The sequence below is a fragment of the Drosophila busckii genome, chromosome 2L, assembly GCF_011750605.1.
Source record: "Drosophila busckii strain San Diego stock center, stock number 13000-0081.31 chromosome 2L, ASM1175060v1, whole genome shotgun sequence".
Taxonomy (NCBI): Eukaryota; Metazoa; Arthropoda; class Insecta; order Diptera; family Drosophilidae; genus Drosophila; species Drosophila busckii.
Window position 1 is genome coordinate 15,493,420 of NC_046604.1, and position 14,640 is coordinate 15,508,059.

A 14,640-nucleotide genomic window follows, 5' to 3' on the forward strand; every position below is an offset into this window, starting at 1 on the left:
ATGATAATAGCTGCATTTAAATTCAAAACAATTTCCATTTGCTGTAAGACAAACACGTAAATAATGGAAATTTTTGGATATTTTATTGCTTTAATAAACGAGCAGCAAATCGTACGTTGCAAATGGACCTAAACAAATATTAAATATAAATTTGTTGATATAAAAACTGCAGATGATAAGCCGACTTGCTGAAATAACAATTATCTACTTTGAAAAATAAGATTAAACACTTGTTTTCTCCAATTCTTTGCATTGGTATATTTTATTTAACAAAACAGTTTGCTTAAGATACTAATAGTACAAAAATACATAATCTTATATTCACAATAATTATAAATAACTAAGAATTCAGCAGCTGTGGCTAGAGAAAAGCTCCCCAGCCGACATACATGGCAGCAAGATTATCCACTTTGGTGGCCTCATTAATCAGAAAATTAACTTGTCCCTCGGTGGACAAAGGAATGCTATTGGACTGTTGGCGTTTTACCTAAAACAAATAATAATTAAAAATATAGATATGTACATTTATTAAATGTTAACTTACATGTCCTTGCAGACGCTCGGCAATGCGCTGGACATCATTGGTGGCCTTGGGATCGGTGAGCTCGGCGCCTGGGCGCCTATTACTGGAGGCATTGGCTGTGAGGCGATTCTGTATACCAAGATCGTAGACAAAGGGACGCAGCATGGACATCAGTGTCTTGGATTCGTGACGCAGCAAGCGCAGCGTAATCTCGCAGCATTTGCGAAAACTGCCCTCCACTCCCAACGGGCCCATGGCCGTAATCATGTTGTCAGTAAGACGAAAGGGCACCACCTCGGGATAGGCGAAGTTCTCGCCTTGATTGAACAAACAATTGAAATCCACATGGACAGCATCGCCGTTGCGCTCGTCAAACAAAATATTCTCGCCATGACGATCGCCCAGACCGAGTATATAACCCACCATGGACATAACGGCAATGGTGCGTATATAGGAATTCCTAGCTTCATACCAGCTATGCGGCGTGGTAAAGCGCTGACGCAGCCAATCCTGAAACACAGGCGGATGCGCGGGCAGCAGCTGCTTGAGAAATACTTCACGCTTGCGCTCCGCCGGCTCACAGTGCGGCACAGCCAGCTGCTGCAGCTGACGTCCACCCAAGGCCTGGCCACGTTGCATGTAGAATGACATGACAATGCTGCGATAGGAATTGAGATTAGGCAGCCACTCCAGCAGTCCACACTCCTCATTGAAAGGCAACACGGCATAGGTGCGTATATGCAAACGACGCTGTCTGGCGCCCGCATCCTGATGCAGATAACGCTTCATCAGACCATTGAACTCCATTAAACGCGCATCCTTGCGCAAATCATCCTTGGGCTTAACCATTATGTCATAGTCTTTGCCATCGCTGCAGCGCAGCGTCAACTTCTTGGGACGCGCAGCCGAACGCAGCACAAGCAGCTTATCCTGGAAGCCAGCTATATAGAGCGGCTGATATGGAAACCAATGACTAGCGGGCAGCTGCTGCTGCTCCTGCGCCTGTGTAGCGCTTAAGCCAAAGCTTGGCTGCATGTACTGCTCAAAGGGCAACAGTATTTTGCTAAAGTTGGACTGCTGGCAAAGTTGCGGCAGACGCTTGTCCAGATCACTGAGCTTGTAGCTGCGATCCAAGGTAACCTCCTTGTTGGTTACGCCCATTAGGCGTTCGGTAAGCGTATTAAAGTCCTGCAGCAAGCGTTGAAAGCTGTCACCTGCATGCAGAATTCGAAAATTAATTAATTCATTTTGTTTACAGACAGCCAACTCACCCTGCAGTCGCTCATCTGTGAGTATAAGCTTGGCGCGCTTGATGCGCTGCACTGTGGCGGATTTGAAATGCGGCAGCAGCATCCACAACGACTGCTGCGGATAGTCACCAATCAGTTTGATTATAATGCAGCGCAGCACAGCAAACACCTCGGGCGAGGGATGACAAAGTCGACTTAACATTTGCGAATACGCCGTATAGAACATTGCCGTAGGCAGTGCAGTGCAGCAATTGGTGAGTAGATCGTTTAGCTTGCGCAGCAGCTCTGGATTGACATTCGCACTGGCTGCTGTATCCAGCCAAAGGCTTATCAAGCGCGGCATTGACTGATACACATGCGTTTGGCCATAGCGCATGGACTTGGCATAGTTGAGCATAATCTGCAGCAGCAGCTCCTCATGCTGCCCACGCTCCGACGACTGCGCATCACGCATTTTCTCCAGAAACTGCGCCAACTGCACATGACAACGCTCCGATTGACGCTGCACAGCCAGCGCCTGCTGGAAATATCTGTAAGCAAAGAAAGTTGAAGCAACAAATCGTAACTAATTCATGTACTTACTTTAGTATAGCATCGGCGCATAGATTCATGGAGTCAGCATTGTATGTGGCCTGCAGATATTTGCCCTCAAAGTAGAGCTGACGCTGCTCGCCAGCCAACTGTTTGGTATTGCCAGCGCATTGCTGCTCCAGCGTTACTAGCTGCTCCTCCAAATAGTTCATGGCATGCACTTGATCACCTTTTTGCCAGAGCAGCTTTGCGCGCTCCAAGAAGAGTCCACTGGGCGCATACTCGGCGGCTTTCATGAGGTAAAGCTGCGCACGCTGCAATTGGCCCGCATTGCGATTGATCTGTGCGCTATTGAGCCAAAGCTGTGCCAGTTCTGTTTGGATTTGTGACTGCAGCGTGGAGTCGCCAGCAAGACGACGCTTAAGCTCTGCGAGCACATTACGCCGAAAGCTATAAATGGGCTCCAGCACACGCACTTGTGGTTGCAGTAGCTGCAAAAAGCACAAACAATTAGTTAACATACGGAGCAACACTCAAAAGGGTTTTAACCTGCAGACGCGCCTGCCAGGCGGCAAAGTATTGCTGCATCAATTGCTGCTGCTGCGACTCTTCGGCTGCTGCTGGCTGCTGCAGTTGCTCGAGCAGCTGCTGTGCGCATTGCAGTTCATGCAGCATATGCAGCTTGAGCACCTCATCATAGGCATGCGCATAGGAATGCTGCTGCAGGGCGGAACAGCTACGCAGCTGCTCCAGCACGCCCACGCGCATGTTGTCCAGCAAGGAAGCAAACTCCAGGCGACTGCAGTCGACTTGCCGCAGCGCTAGGCACGCTTGAGCGCATTGCGCATGCCAATTGGGCTTGGCACGCGTTTGTTGCTGCTGCTGCAGCTGCTCCAGCTCATCGTAGCTGCCCAGACGCCACAACAACTCAGCCTTGCATTCGCTAAAGTACTCCGCCGTATATTCATCCGCCAAGCGTTGAGCCAGCCCGTCGGCAATCAGCAGCGCCGTCTTGGGCGTATCCATGCGCAGATAGGCATTGATTATAGCGCGTATATGCTCCGGCTGCAGTTGCTCTTCGCTGGACAGCAGCTGCTCATAGCAGGTAATCATATCCTGTTGCCGCTCGACCAAACGATTCACTAGTATTTGCTGTGTGACGCTCATGTCATAGCTGCGTGCCTGCACTGCGCCCTCTACCGAATCCGCATCCATCAGGCGACCATAAAGCTCCACCAGAAAGCTGAACTGCTCCAGCAGTCGCTGCTGCTTATCACCCTGACCCACATAATCCTCCAGATAAGCGCAGCGCGCGCGCATATTCGCCGCAGTTGTAGCTGGCGCGTGCCACTTGCAGCTTGTCCAGACGCTGCAGAAATCCATAAATAGCACCATAGTTGGCATCCACGTCCTGCGGTGGCCGCCCACCTGTGCTTAGGCCATGCAGGCGCTGCCATTCACGCAGCCAGCGCTGCAAAAAGTCCAAAAGCTCAGCGCATAGTTTACCCGCCAGACGCGCCTGATCCTCCATGCTATGCACAGCTGTTTCTGGCGAGGATTGTGCACTCTTGGCGCCATATTTGCGTGACTCGAACAGCTTATACGGCTCCAACGCGCTGGACGACGCTGCAGTGTCCTGATTGCGACCCACTGACAGCTCCTCATTGGCCTGCAGCACCGCCTGGAATTCACCTACAATATGCTCCAGCTGCGCTGCGCTGCACTCGAGCAGCGCATGCAGCAATATGTACGGATAGAAGGTGCTCAGCATGTTGGAGTCCCGCTTGATGCAAGGCTTGTAGCTGCTCAACAGATGACGCGTCTCCGTGGACTGCACGTAGTCCACCAATCTGCAATACACATAAGCATTAAATTATTGAAGATGTGCATCTATTGATTGCCTACCTAGATGCCCAAAGGAACGCCCACTGCACGTAGGACTGCTGCGCATAGTGACTGCCAAAGAGCGGCTGCTGATCCAGGCAATTGCTGCGCTGGGAACTGGTGTAGCAACTGTGGAGCAGCGGTTCCATTAGCTCGCGCATGCGCAGCGGCAACGATTCCCAGACCGATAGCTTCTTCTGCTCATGCGGCGCAATGCCACACACGGCGAGCGTCTCCTGTATGGCCAATGCAAAGCTGTCCACATGCTTGGTACGCTGCTGGCACTGATAGCCACGACAGAGCGCCTTTAGCGCCAGCACAGTAAAGTCATCGCTCAGCACGCTCAGCGGCAATGTGGCCATGCCCTCGTTGTTGTAGTTCGAGGGCAAATAGCTGGCATCAATGGCGCCCAGTTCGCCCAGGCACTTTGCCGCCGCCAGCTGCATTTGCCGATCATCGTGTTGGCAGCCACTGATTAGCACATTAACTAGCTGCTCCAGCAGTGGCTCCATGGGCAGCTTCTGCAGCAGCAGCTCGTTCAGCTCGCGGCGACGTCGTGTAAACAGCTCACCCAGCTGTTCCAGCCCATAGATGCGCACCTGCAGGCATTCGTTGCATAGCTGCTTATGCAAGAAGCTCAGCTGCTCCACTAGCTTTGGTTCCACTTCCCCAGGTGAGGCGGTTAGGCAAAGCTGCGATGTGTGACGCTTGATGCACTGCCTTATGGCTGGCGACACCTTTTCCATGCGTTCCAGAAAATATAAATCTATAATATAATAAATAAATATGTAATTTTATAATAATGCTACAATCAATAAATGCTACGAAAAAAATGAATTTACATTGTGTTTTATTTAATAAATTTGTGTTGTTGTTGTTGTAATTTCATTGTTGCTGTAATTTTTGTTGATGTAATTTTGTTGTTGTTGCTGTACTTGTTATTGCAACTAGTTTGGTAGCTATTTGTTGTTATTGTTGTCGGGTTGCAAAATCAAAAATTTTCGTAACCAAATGGTCGGAAAATGACTAAAAATCAGTAAATGCCCATTATCCTCGAAACTACAAGGACGATTTCGATGTCCTTTGGCATGGCTGTTAGTGCTCATCGAAACCTATCAGAATTACTTACTCAAAGGACGAATATCCTTGCAGGAGCTGAGATATAAGTGATTTTGATTTTACAGAAAAATCCTTGTAACTCGGATATCCTTTGCAGGATCTGGACCCGAGTAGTACCAAACGATGCTCCTTGGTAAAGACTATTATCCTGCGAAAGGACAACACCCAAATTGTCCTTGTAGTTTATGAGATACAATGATATTTGTGATTTTTAGGCATATTTTGCGACCACAACCCTTGAAAAATTTCCATTCTTAAATTACAATAACAACACGCACATATATGGAGCTAAACGAAACGATTGAGACTTTGACAACAAACAACAACTACAACACAATACACTACAACAACAAAATACCACAACAACGATTACGACAAAAACAACAACACTACAACAAAACAACAATAATATTACAACAACAAACAAATACGAACAACATGCTAGGAAAACTAAAAGCAAGTGAACAAATACTACTTACAACAACAACAAATACGACAACAACAAAACAACAAATTACGACACAACAACAACCACGAAATACTACCAACAACCAACAACACACCTAAATACTACAACAACAACTATAACAACAACAACAATCTACCGCTACAACAACAAACAACAACACTACCCTAACAACAACACAACACAACATACTACCACTACAACAACAACAACAACAACACAACAACACAACAACAACAACAACAACAACAACCGCTACAACAACAACAACAACAACAGCTACCACTACAACAACAATAACTACCACTACAACAACAACAACAACAACAACTACCGCTAACAACAACAACTACTACAACACAACAAACCGCTACAACACAACAATTAATCCTGGATGGGTTGAAAAATGTTTGTGTAGTAGTTTTTGTTGTATTGGAATGTTTGTTGTAGTAGTAGTAGTAGTAGTTGTTGTTGTTGTTGTTGTTATTATTGTACTGTTGTTGTGTAGAGTAGGTAGTTGTTGTTGCTGTCATAGTTATTGTTGTTGTAGTGGTTGTTGTATAGTTGCTGTTGTTGCTGTAATAGTTATTGTTGCTGTCGCTTCCTTGTTTGTTGTTGTAGTAAGTAGTTGTTGTAGTTGCTGTTGTTGTAGTGGTTTGTTGTTGTTGTAGTAGAGTGTTGTTGTGTAGTTGTAGTGTTTGTATGGTTGTTGTTGTTATTGTGTTGAAGAATTTGTTGTTGTAGTTGTTGTTGTCGTCGTAGTTTGTTGGAATTCATTTATTCTTCTTCGATTTAACATTGTTAATTGTTGTTGTTGCTTTGTAAGCAGTAGTAAGTTTGTTGTTGTTGCGGTAGTATGTTGTTGTAGAGGGTAGTGTTGTTGTGTAGCGGTAGTTGTTGTCGTCGTCGTAGTAGTAGTAGTTGTTGCTGTAATAGTTGTTGTTGTTGTCCCTCGTTCGGAGGATAATGAAAATTTACTGATTCTTGGCCCTTTTTCGATCATTTGTTACGAAAATTTTTGATTTTGCAACTCGACAATAATAACAACAAATAGCTAACTAAACAAGTTGCAATAACAAGTGCAGCAACAATAACAAACGTACAACAACAAAAATCACAGCAACATTCAAATTAAAAACAACAACAACAAAAATTACAACAAAGTTACAAATTTGTATTGTAATTTTGTTTTTGTAGTGCTTGTAACTTACATTCTTTTTACTATTATTGTTATTGTAAGCGGTAGGGACAATAACATTTTTACAAGTTAACGAGCGATAAGCAATAGTTCGGACCGCTTACCTTGAATATAACTGCCAACCATGGATGCATTAGATAGGATGAGAAACTCATAGAGTTCATTCACCTGTTCCACATTGCCGTCAAGCAATGGCTGCAGTGTAGCCACAATGCGACCCAATGAATGGCCCCAGTTCCTCAATGTTAACAAAAGTGTAGGAAAGATATGCCAAATCTTGAGACAAATACGCTGCAGACTGGGCTCCTGGAGCGTGTGCACAAAGCTCAGCATGGCAATGATCTTGAAACGAAACTGCGTCACGTGCTGCGTGCCCACATAGCGTAGAATCTGGCCAAGACTGTAGAGGGTCTCCTCCTTAAGGGGCTTCTCAAAAGATGGCTCCGAGAGGCAGCTCTCAAAGTAGGTGATGACGCCGAGTATGCGCTCTGCTATAAACGAGGAGAACTGCGCATTGGCTGCCTGGCTAGAGAGCTCCGCGCTGTCCAAATTCAATTGGAGCAGGTTTTGAAAGGAGCGCATAACAAATGTGGGATTACGATTAAAATAGATTAAAAGCTCAGCGACAGTTTGCTAAATGAATAAAATAAAGATGAGAAAACTAAAAGTGGACAATTTTTTTAAAGCTTAGTACCTTAACATCGGCATTCATGAGCTGCTGCAGCGTGGACTTGGTGCAGCTGGAGACGAGCTCAACACAGCGATTGGCCAGTTCTGTTGTTTCCGTAAGATAAACATGCGTATAAAGACGCAGAAAGGACATTTCAAAAAGTGCAGCCACTGGTTTGTGCAGTTGCTTGGCAATGAGCACAAAGACGCCCTTGCAACGCGGCTCCTTAATGCAATGGGGCAGTATCAAAGTGGTGAGCAGGCGATGATACTTGCAGGTAAACTCTTGCACACAGGAGAAGCCCAGCATCTTGGTTAACTGCAAAAGGGTATCAAATATTAGTGTGAGCTTTAAGTTTGTTCAAAAATCAAAAGCTTACGGCACGTAGAGAAGCGTGTAAAGCGTACTCCTTTATTGAGATACGCATGCAGCGCTAGTTGCACCACCAGAGCAAGTGCATCACGCTTGTACCAATTCCAGAGCGTTAGTGTCTGCAAGCCATGACGTGCGCAGAGTTGCGTGGCAGCCAGCACAGCCTCTTGGGCTACCAAGGAGTGCGTGTGCGCCAAGAAGAAGAAGCACATTTTGAACCAATGAAATAGCCAAAGCTCCGATATGCCCGGATGAGCGCAGGTGACAATTAAGCGCAAATATTGACGCTGCTCGTTTTCCGATTGCGTCGCCAAAGGCTGCTCCAGCAGATCCACAATGCGTCGCAAGACAAACGAGCTAAGCTGCAGCATAAATTCCTCCGCTTGTGCGCTCAGCTGTGGCAGCAGCGTCTCCAGACAACGCGCATTGAGCGTGCCGAAGCTGCTGCAGTTCTCCAGCAAATCCATGCATTGCACTGGCGTAATATGTATACAGTCCAGATGCTGCCAAGTCCACTGCAAATCAGCTGCATCGCTGCCAAAAAGCAAAATCTCCGCAAGTTGTGGATAGTCAACAGCGCTTAGCGTTTGCTTTGGTGACTTGCAGCTGCCCAAATACAGTCCCGGTAGCTCTGTTGTTGTCGTCATGGGCTGACACTTTTTGCAGCATAGCTGAGGTTCTGCTTTGACGAGAAACACAGGCGCAGCGTCTTGCGCGCAGAGCAGCAGCCGCAGAACGCTGAGCAAGGCAGCTTGTGGTAATTGCTGCAGCTTAAGCGCATCCATTAACTGTGTGGCCTTTAGATAACCCGCTGCATACAGCTGTGGCAATTGCCGGCAAAACAATTCTCTCAATTGCACATTTTTAGTTTGGAGCAGTGGCACGTGCTGCTGCCGAAAGTAATTCTGCAATTGTGTATGCGTGCTTGAAGGTGTCTCCAAGCGCAGCGAGCAGAGCGCATTTAGCGCCAGCAACTTTTGCTGCTGCTCCTCTTGATTTTGGCTGAGCGTCTGCAATAGTTGCTGTTGTGTATATGGCTTCATCTGCTGACGCAGGCAATGCACTTGCAGCAACAGGCTAGCCGTCTCTACACTTTGCTCCCATTGACATCGGGGTGTGGTTTGTGGTATCTGCAGCTCCAGCTGCAGCGGCAGTTGCTTGACATTCTGGCTACTGTGCCACACTTGTTGCTGCTTTTGCTCCAGCAGCAGCTGTTCATGCAACTTGAGCGCACGCAGCGCGCATAGCTGTTGCTCTAGCGTTGTTTTATCTGAGCTTAGTATTGCCAGCAAGTTTGTTAAAAAGTCCTGGCGCAACGCTGGTTGCTGGTAAGTTAGCTGCGCTAGCAGTCGCCATATTTCCATCGACTTTTGATTCAATTTGTGCACTGGCACATGCAAAGAAGTAATATTAGGATATTGCTCCAGCATTGTGCACAGTTTGCTTACGAGTTGGGTCCGCCATTCACTTGCAGGCAACTGCACAAGCTCCATAAGTAGCTCAGTTAGTTCCTGGCAGTTGTTCTCTATCCATTGCTCGCTGCTTTGGTAAACGTTCAGCAGCTGCTCGCTTATATCCGCCAGTTCTTGCAATTGCACTTGTGTCATGCACTGGTATTGAAGCCAGCGCGCACTCATGCTCCACATCATGGTCAGAGCATGCAAGCTTAGCTTAGCAAAGTGTGAAGCGTTACTTTCCATAGACTGCGACTGCGCAGCCAGCACGCTGTGACAGTAGTTGAGACAGCAGAGTTTGGTGTCCATGTCGCATTCGCGCAGCGTTAGCAATGCCTGCTCCAAGCTGTTAACAAATAATTCTGCATGTGTTGCGCGTCCAATGTCTGCCGCATGTTCGAGCACTTGCAGCAAACAAACAGCAAAGGCGTCTGCCTGCTCCAGTTGCAGGTTTATAAGCTGATAGGCACATTGTTCATCAAAGGCTTGCAACACATTGACCTCGCCGCTAAAGATTTCCAAGCTTAACACGTGCGTTTCCTCTTTGCTTAGCTCTGCGCTTATTTTCTGCAGTGCATCCACATATGCGCAGACCAAACGCTCAAAAAGCTTGCTGTGATTGTACCAGCACGACGCCAGCAGCTTTTGCTGCAGCTCTACACTCTGACGACGTTGCCTGCAACGAGTACAAACTCAGTAAATGCTTCAGAATTGCTTTTGACGCTTACCCCTCATCTGTGCAGTCGCTTAGCCATGTTGCCAACTTGTTAAGCAGCCAAAGCAAAAAATTATCCTGTAGTTTATCATCGCGCACCGTGGAACAACTGATTAGACTTGGATCTTGGCAGAGTATATCGTCGACAACATTGTAAACAGCCGACAGATTGGCCTGATTGCGATTGACCAGGCTGTACAGCAGTTTCCACATATCAATACGTTTGTCGGACATATTGAAATGTTAAGCGTATTTATTAGCAAATGCAATTGCTTTTTAAGCAATGCTAAAAACTTGTACAAATTTGATTTCAGCACATAAATTCGCTCGCGCTTTTTACCGATACAATTGCTCTATTCTCGATATCATTTACCATTGCATTTCACAACACTTCTTATTAGTAGAAAATACTAATTAGTTTGACACGCGCTTAAATTCAAATTCCAGTTTAGCAACTATATTTTTTTCGTGATTTGTTTTATTTTCGCATTAAAAAATAAAATACATTTGCTTTTGTTTTTGCAAGACGCATGCTTACAAGACTAAATATTTAATTTACTCACAAATCTTGGGTTAATATTGCGCTGTTTAATGGTCCGTAACCAGACAACAGTTTATATTGAGGCGAATATTACTCGCCTCGTCGTTTAAGGAAGCTTTTGGCAAACAAAAAACTATTAAAATCACATAATGTAAATTAAGGACAAAATTATGAAATTAAATTCGTCAAAGAAGAAATACAATTAGTTTACAAATTGCAAGTTTTTTTTCGTTTTTACAATATTTGTTGCTAATTAATTTGTAATTGTTTAAGTTTATGCTTGTGTTTGTTTTTGGCAATTGGTTACGCGCTGCTTTAAAATCCTTGACAAATTCTCGATAGCTTGCACAATCGATAGTTTTCACAAGTAAATACATATACAAAATGCTTGGCGGCATATTTATGTATATATTAAGTTATGTGGTAAAGTATTCTTGTATATATAAAAAGTGGTCCTTAATTCGAGACGTGTGTGTGTTAAAAACTCTTGTATTTTGAATATATGTGCTTTGTCTAAAATAAAAACTTTATAGCAAAGTTTATTAACCAAAAATTATTTATAAATCGAGTTCAAGTTTAAACTATACAAAAAAATAGTTGTAGTTGTAGTATTGTTTGTCCAAAAAGTATTTAAAAAAATAATTGTGAAATCGCGATATCTCATCTCAAGTTTAGTTTTTAAGTTTGAGTTTTAGTTTTAACTTTAGTTTAGTGGGAAGGAGTAGGAGACGACGACGACAGTACAGTACGGCACCGCTAAGGGTTGCAACTACAGCATATTTAAGAATACACACTGAACGTTATTCTCAATTGGTTTGCTTAATTATTAAGCTAATGTAAATCACGATAGTATGGCCACGCTGCGGCGCGGACCGCCCTGACTAATGTTGTCCATGGAGGACCATTTCTTGATGCCATTCTTGAGCGCCTCGGCTGTTACCTTGTCCTGCATGACGCGCGACATGGCCTCCAGTTTTTGGGCTCGCTCCTTAGACAGCGGCTCTGTGGGAAAGTTCAGCTCATTGGCCTCGGCAAGCGTGCGCAAATCGAAATAATATTTGGCATAGACGGATGACGGCACATTTATGTTGAACTGCAGCAGCTCCAGGAACTGGCGCTCCAGCTCGTTCATGTCCTCCACCGTTATATCTTTGAGTATCTGGCAGTAGTCCACATTCCATACTGCCTGGTCATCCCACACCTTGGAAGCGAGTAAAATGGCACCTAATTGATAAGATATATACATTAAAATCTGTTTATTAAGCAGAGCGATAAGCACAAACATACCTTTAAGTAATTAAATATGTATTATTATAATTTTATATTCAATAAAAAAAAATTGCAACAACTGATTCACTGATTGTTTTCATTCAGACTTACCCAGTACCATGCGCTTCCAGTTACAGGGTCCCACGTCGAGCTCGGCGTAGGTGAGCAGTCGCTCCAGATAGACAAGCGTTATGATAGCGCACTCGGCCGTCAGCTGAGCGGCATTGAAGAGTGTGCGGACAAACTTGTAGATCTGACGATGCTCCGGATTTAGCGTGTCATAGTTCTCCGGCACATGATCGTGTGTCAATGGATGCAGCTTCTCATCAAAGATGTCCAGGCGTCGATCAGACTGACGATTTTTAATGTGATAGTAAATGGCCAGTGAGACGCACTTGACGGTGTTCTTCAGATTTGGCTGCGACACTGTGCTGTCGTCCAAATAAATGGTGGAGCAGGAAGAGCTTTTCTTCAGGCCACCACCACCACCGCCGGCACTGTTAGCGCCTGGTGTATGTGCACCACCACCGCTGCCTACGTGGCTGTTTTGTTGTGCGATTTGATGCTGAGAGCGCTTGCGTGTCATGCCGCCGTTCTCTACTTTGGAGCGTTCCAGAAACATGGTGGCAGCTGTGGGATCACAGGAGGGATCCTCTTCGCCCTCAAGTGCCTCGCGCTCTGAGATGTGCTGTAAATTCTTGTTGATTCTCAAATTGTCGCTGCTGCCCTGCTGGTGTCCATGTCCATGATGATGATGCTGCTGATGCACAGACATGGCCACACCGCTACCACCATGATGTCCATCCAGCTGATGCTGCGATGTATGTGGCAACTGATGTCGCTCCTCAAACACAGGCGGTATGTCCTTGGACTTGCGATCCGACTGAGGACTTGCATAGGCGCAGCAGGAATTTTTATTGCCCATTTTGTTGTCGTTCCTTTGTGTGTCTGTGTGTGTGTGTCACCTTAAAGTAAATAAATGCAACTGCCAAGCGTCTGACTAGTTTGCTGTTCCAACTTAAGTTGTAGGGGTAATGCGTTTGCTTCGTTGGTGGTGGGCAGGAATGTTAGCTCGTGCTCACGCTTTGGGTACGCTGCGTTTGTTGGCACCACTCGAGTCTTTATCCATGTACATGGCGCTGGCTGAAAGAGCGCCCAACCAGCTGCAAAAAGAGAGAGATGACAATTAATTTAGTTATATCTAATTTTCATTGACTTAATGATTGCCTGCATTCATTATAACCTAAACTCATTTGCACACATATATAATTTTATTTTTAAAGCCATTTGGGCAATATTCATTTAAATGCAGGAATGCATTAATTTTAAATTTGCATTTAGCAATAATTCTCAAAAAGCAACAAATAAATGCATTTTCTATGGTCCCATTGCATATAATCAGTATCTACTGTGAGGCATGTACACTTGTACATACAGCAGAGCTAAAAGCAATTGATAAAGATGCTGGCCGCACTTTCTATAACTGCGATAAGATTTCTCGTTACGTTTATTTGGCAAGCAAATGGCGCTTAGCTTATTAATTAATTAATTCCATGCACGACAAGCCGCGTCGGCGACAACAACAGCAGCATTTGGGTGGGCGGCTGCGGCAATAGCAAAGTGGGCGGGGGCGAGAAGGCCCAAGGTGTTTGCAAACGTTGAAAAATTGCGTATGGGGCGCGGTCGGCATGTGGGTTTTTGTCAGTTAATGTAACTCGCATTGGTTTTTATATTTTATCAAACTCTGTTTTTTCCACATTAAAACAACAACAAATCTCTATTCATAATACAATTACACACATTTTTTACACACATAGTCGCGAGCTGAAAAACACTTATGTTGTTGTTTTATCTTATAATTAATTGATAATTACTTGTAGTAGTTGAATATAATGTGTTAACGTTATACAAAGTGTTTAATTTGCGCCATTAAGCCTGTTAATTTACTGCTTTTAATTATTAAAAAACACTTCTGATAAACAAAGATCCAATTGGACGTAATAGCACGTATCATCCAACACTAATATTGCTTCTGTTAAACTGAGCAGAAACTGTTAGCAGGCTGAGCAAGAAAATGTTAGGCCGGCTGAGCAAGAAAATGTTAGCAAGCTGAGCAAGAAAATGTTAGCACACACTGAGCAAGAAAATGTTAGCACGCTGAGCAAGAAAATGTTAGAGCACTGAGCTGTTGCTGTTATGCTCCTGTTAAATTTATGGTTAATTTAAATAACTGACGGTTAGTTAGGTTTAATAATAATTTTATTAGTAAGTTTATTAAAAGTCATATGGTGTTATTATTATATATTTTCTTGAAGGTATATCATAATAAGCAAACACACCTCTCAGCTTGATGCTCTGAGTACTAATAACATAGCAGTTGAATTTAAATGATAAACAAATTTCTTTAGGCATTTGTTGTTGCTTGCGAAAAAACTATTTTTCGAGTAGCATATGTATACTTATAGTTTGCTTAAAAAGTACATACATTTACTTTATGTTAGTTTTAGTGTAAATGAAACTTTAAATTTATTTACAGTACAGGATTAGTTAAGTATTTAAAAGCAGTAGTAAGACTCATATTTTATTTACACATTAATATGTATATGGTTATTGTTTTGGTTATACTAGTATAGTAGATGCTGTTGGGG

At 44.3% G+C, this 14,640-nt stretch overlaps 2 protein-coding genes across 2 annotated transcripts; both read right to left on the bottom strand.

Annotated features, from left to right (window-relative positions):
• Positions 1-283: 283 nt before the first annotated feature.
• On the bottom strand, positions 284-10,416 carry LOC108608062 (serine/threonine-protein kinase ATR). Its single transcript, XM_033295010.1, is given in 12 exon segments — positions 284-487; positions 545-1,737; positions 1,795-2,303; positions 2,356-2,795; positions 2,854-3,609; positions 3,611-4,154; positions 4,210-4,954; positions 7,076-7,604; positions 7,666-7,959; positions 8,021-8,032; positions 8,034-10,128; positions 10,190-10,416. Coding segments are annotated over 12 exon segments (7,470 nt in total). The 3' UTR covers positions 284-361.
• Positions 10,417-11,320: 904 nt separating this feature from the next.
• LOC108598601 (cyclin-Y-like protein 1) lies at positions 11,321-14,007 on the bottom strand. The gene is made up of 3 exons (XM_017985300.2): positions 13,867-14,007; positions 12,104-13,155; positions 11,321-11,947 (listed from the first exon to the last, which is right to left on the bottom strand). Exons 2-3 carry the CDS (start codon positions 12,915-12,917, stop codon positions 11,565-11,567), a joined length of 1,197 nt encoding a protein of 398 aa, XP_017840789.2. The 5' UTR covers positions 12,918-13,155; positions 13,867-14,007; the 3' UTR covers positions 11,321-11,564.
• Between the last annotated feature and the right edge of the window lie 633 nt (positions 14,008-14,640).

Coding starts and splice junctions, on each gene's coding strand:
- LOC108598601 (XM_017985300.2), bottom strand. CDS start 12,917: ATGGGCAATAAAAATTCCTGCTGCGCCTATGCAAGTCCTCAGTCGGAT. Junction 11,948..12,103: donor CTGGAAGCGCATGGTACTGG/GTAAGTCTGAAT, acceptor CTTATCAATTAG/GTGCCATTTTACTCGCTTCC.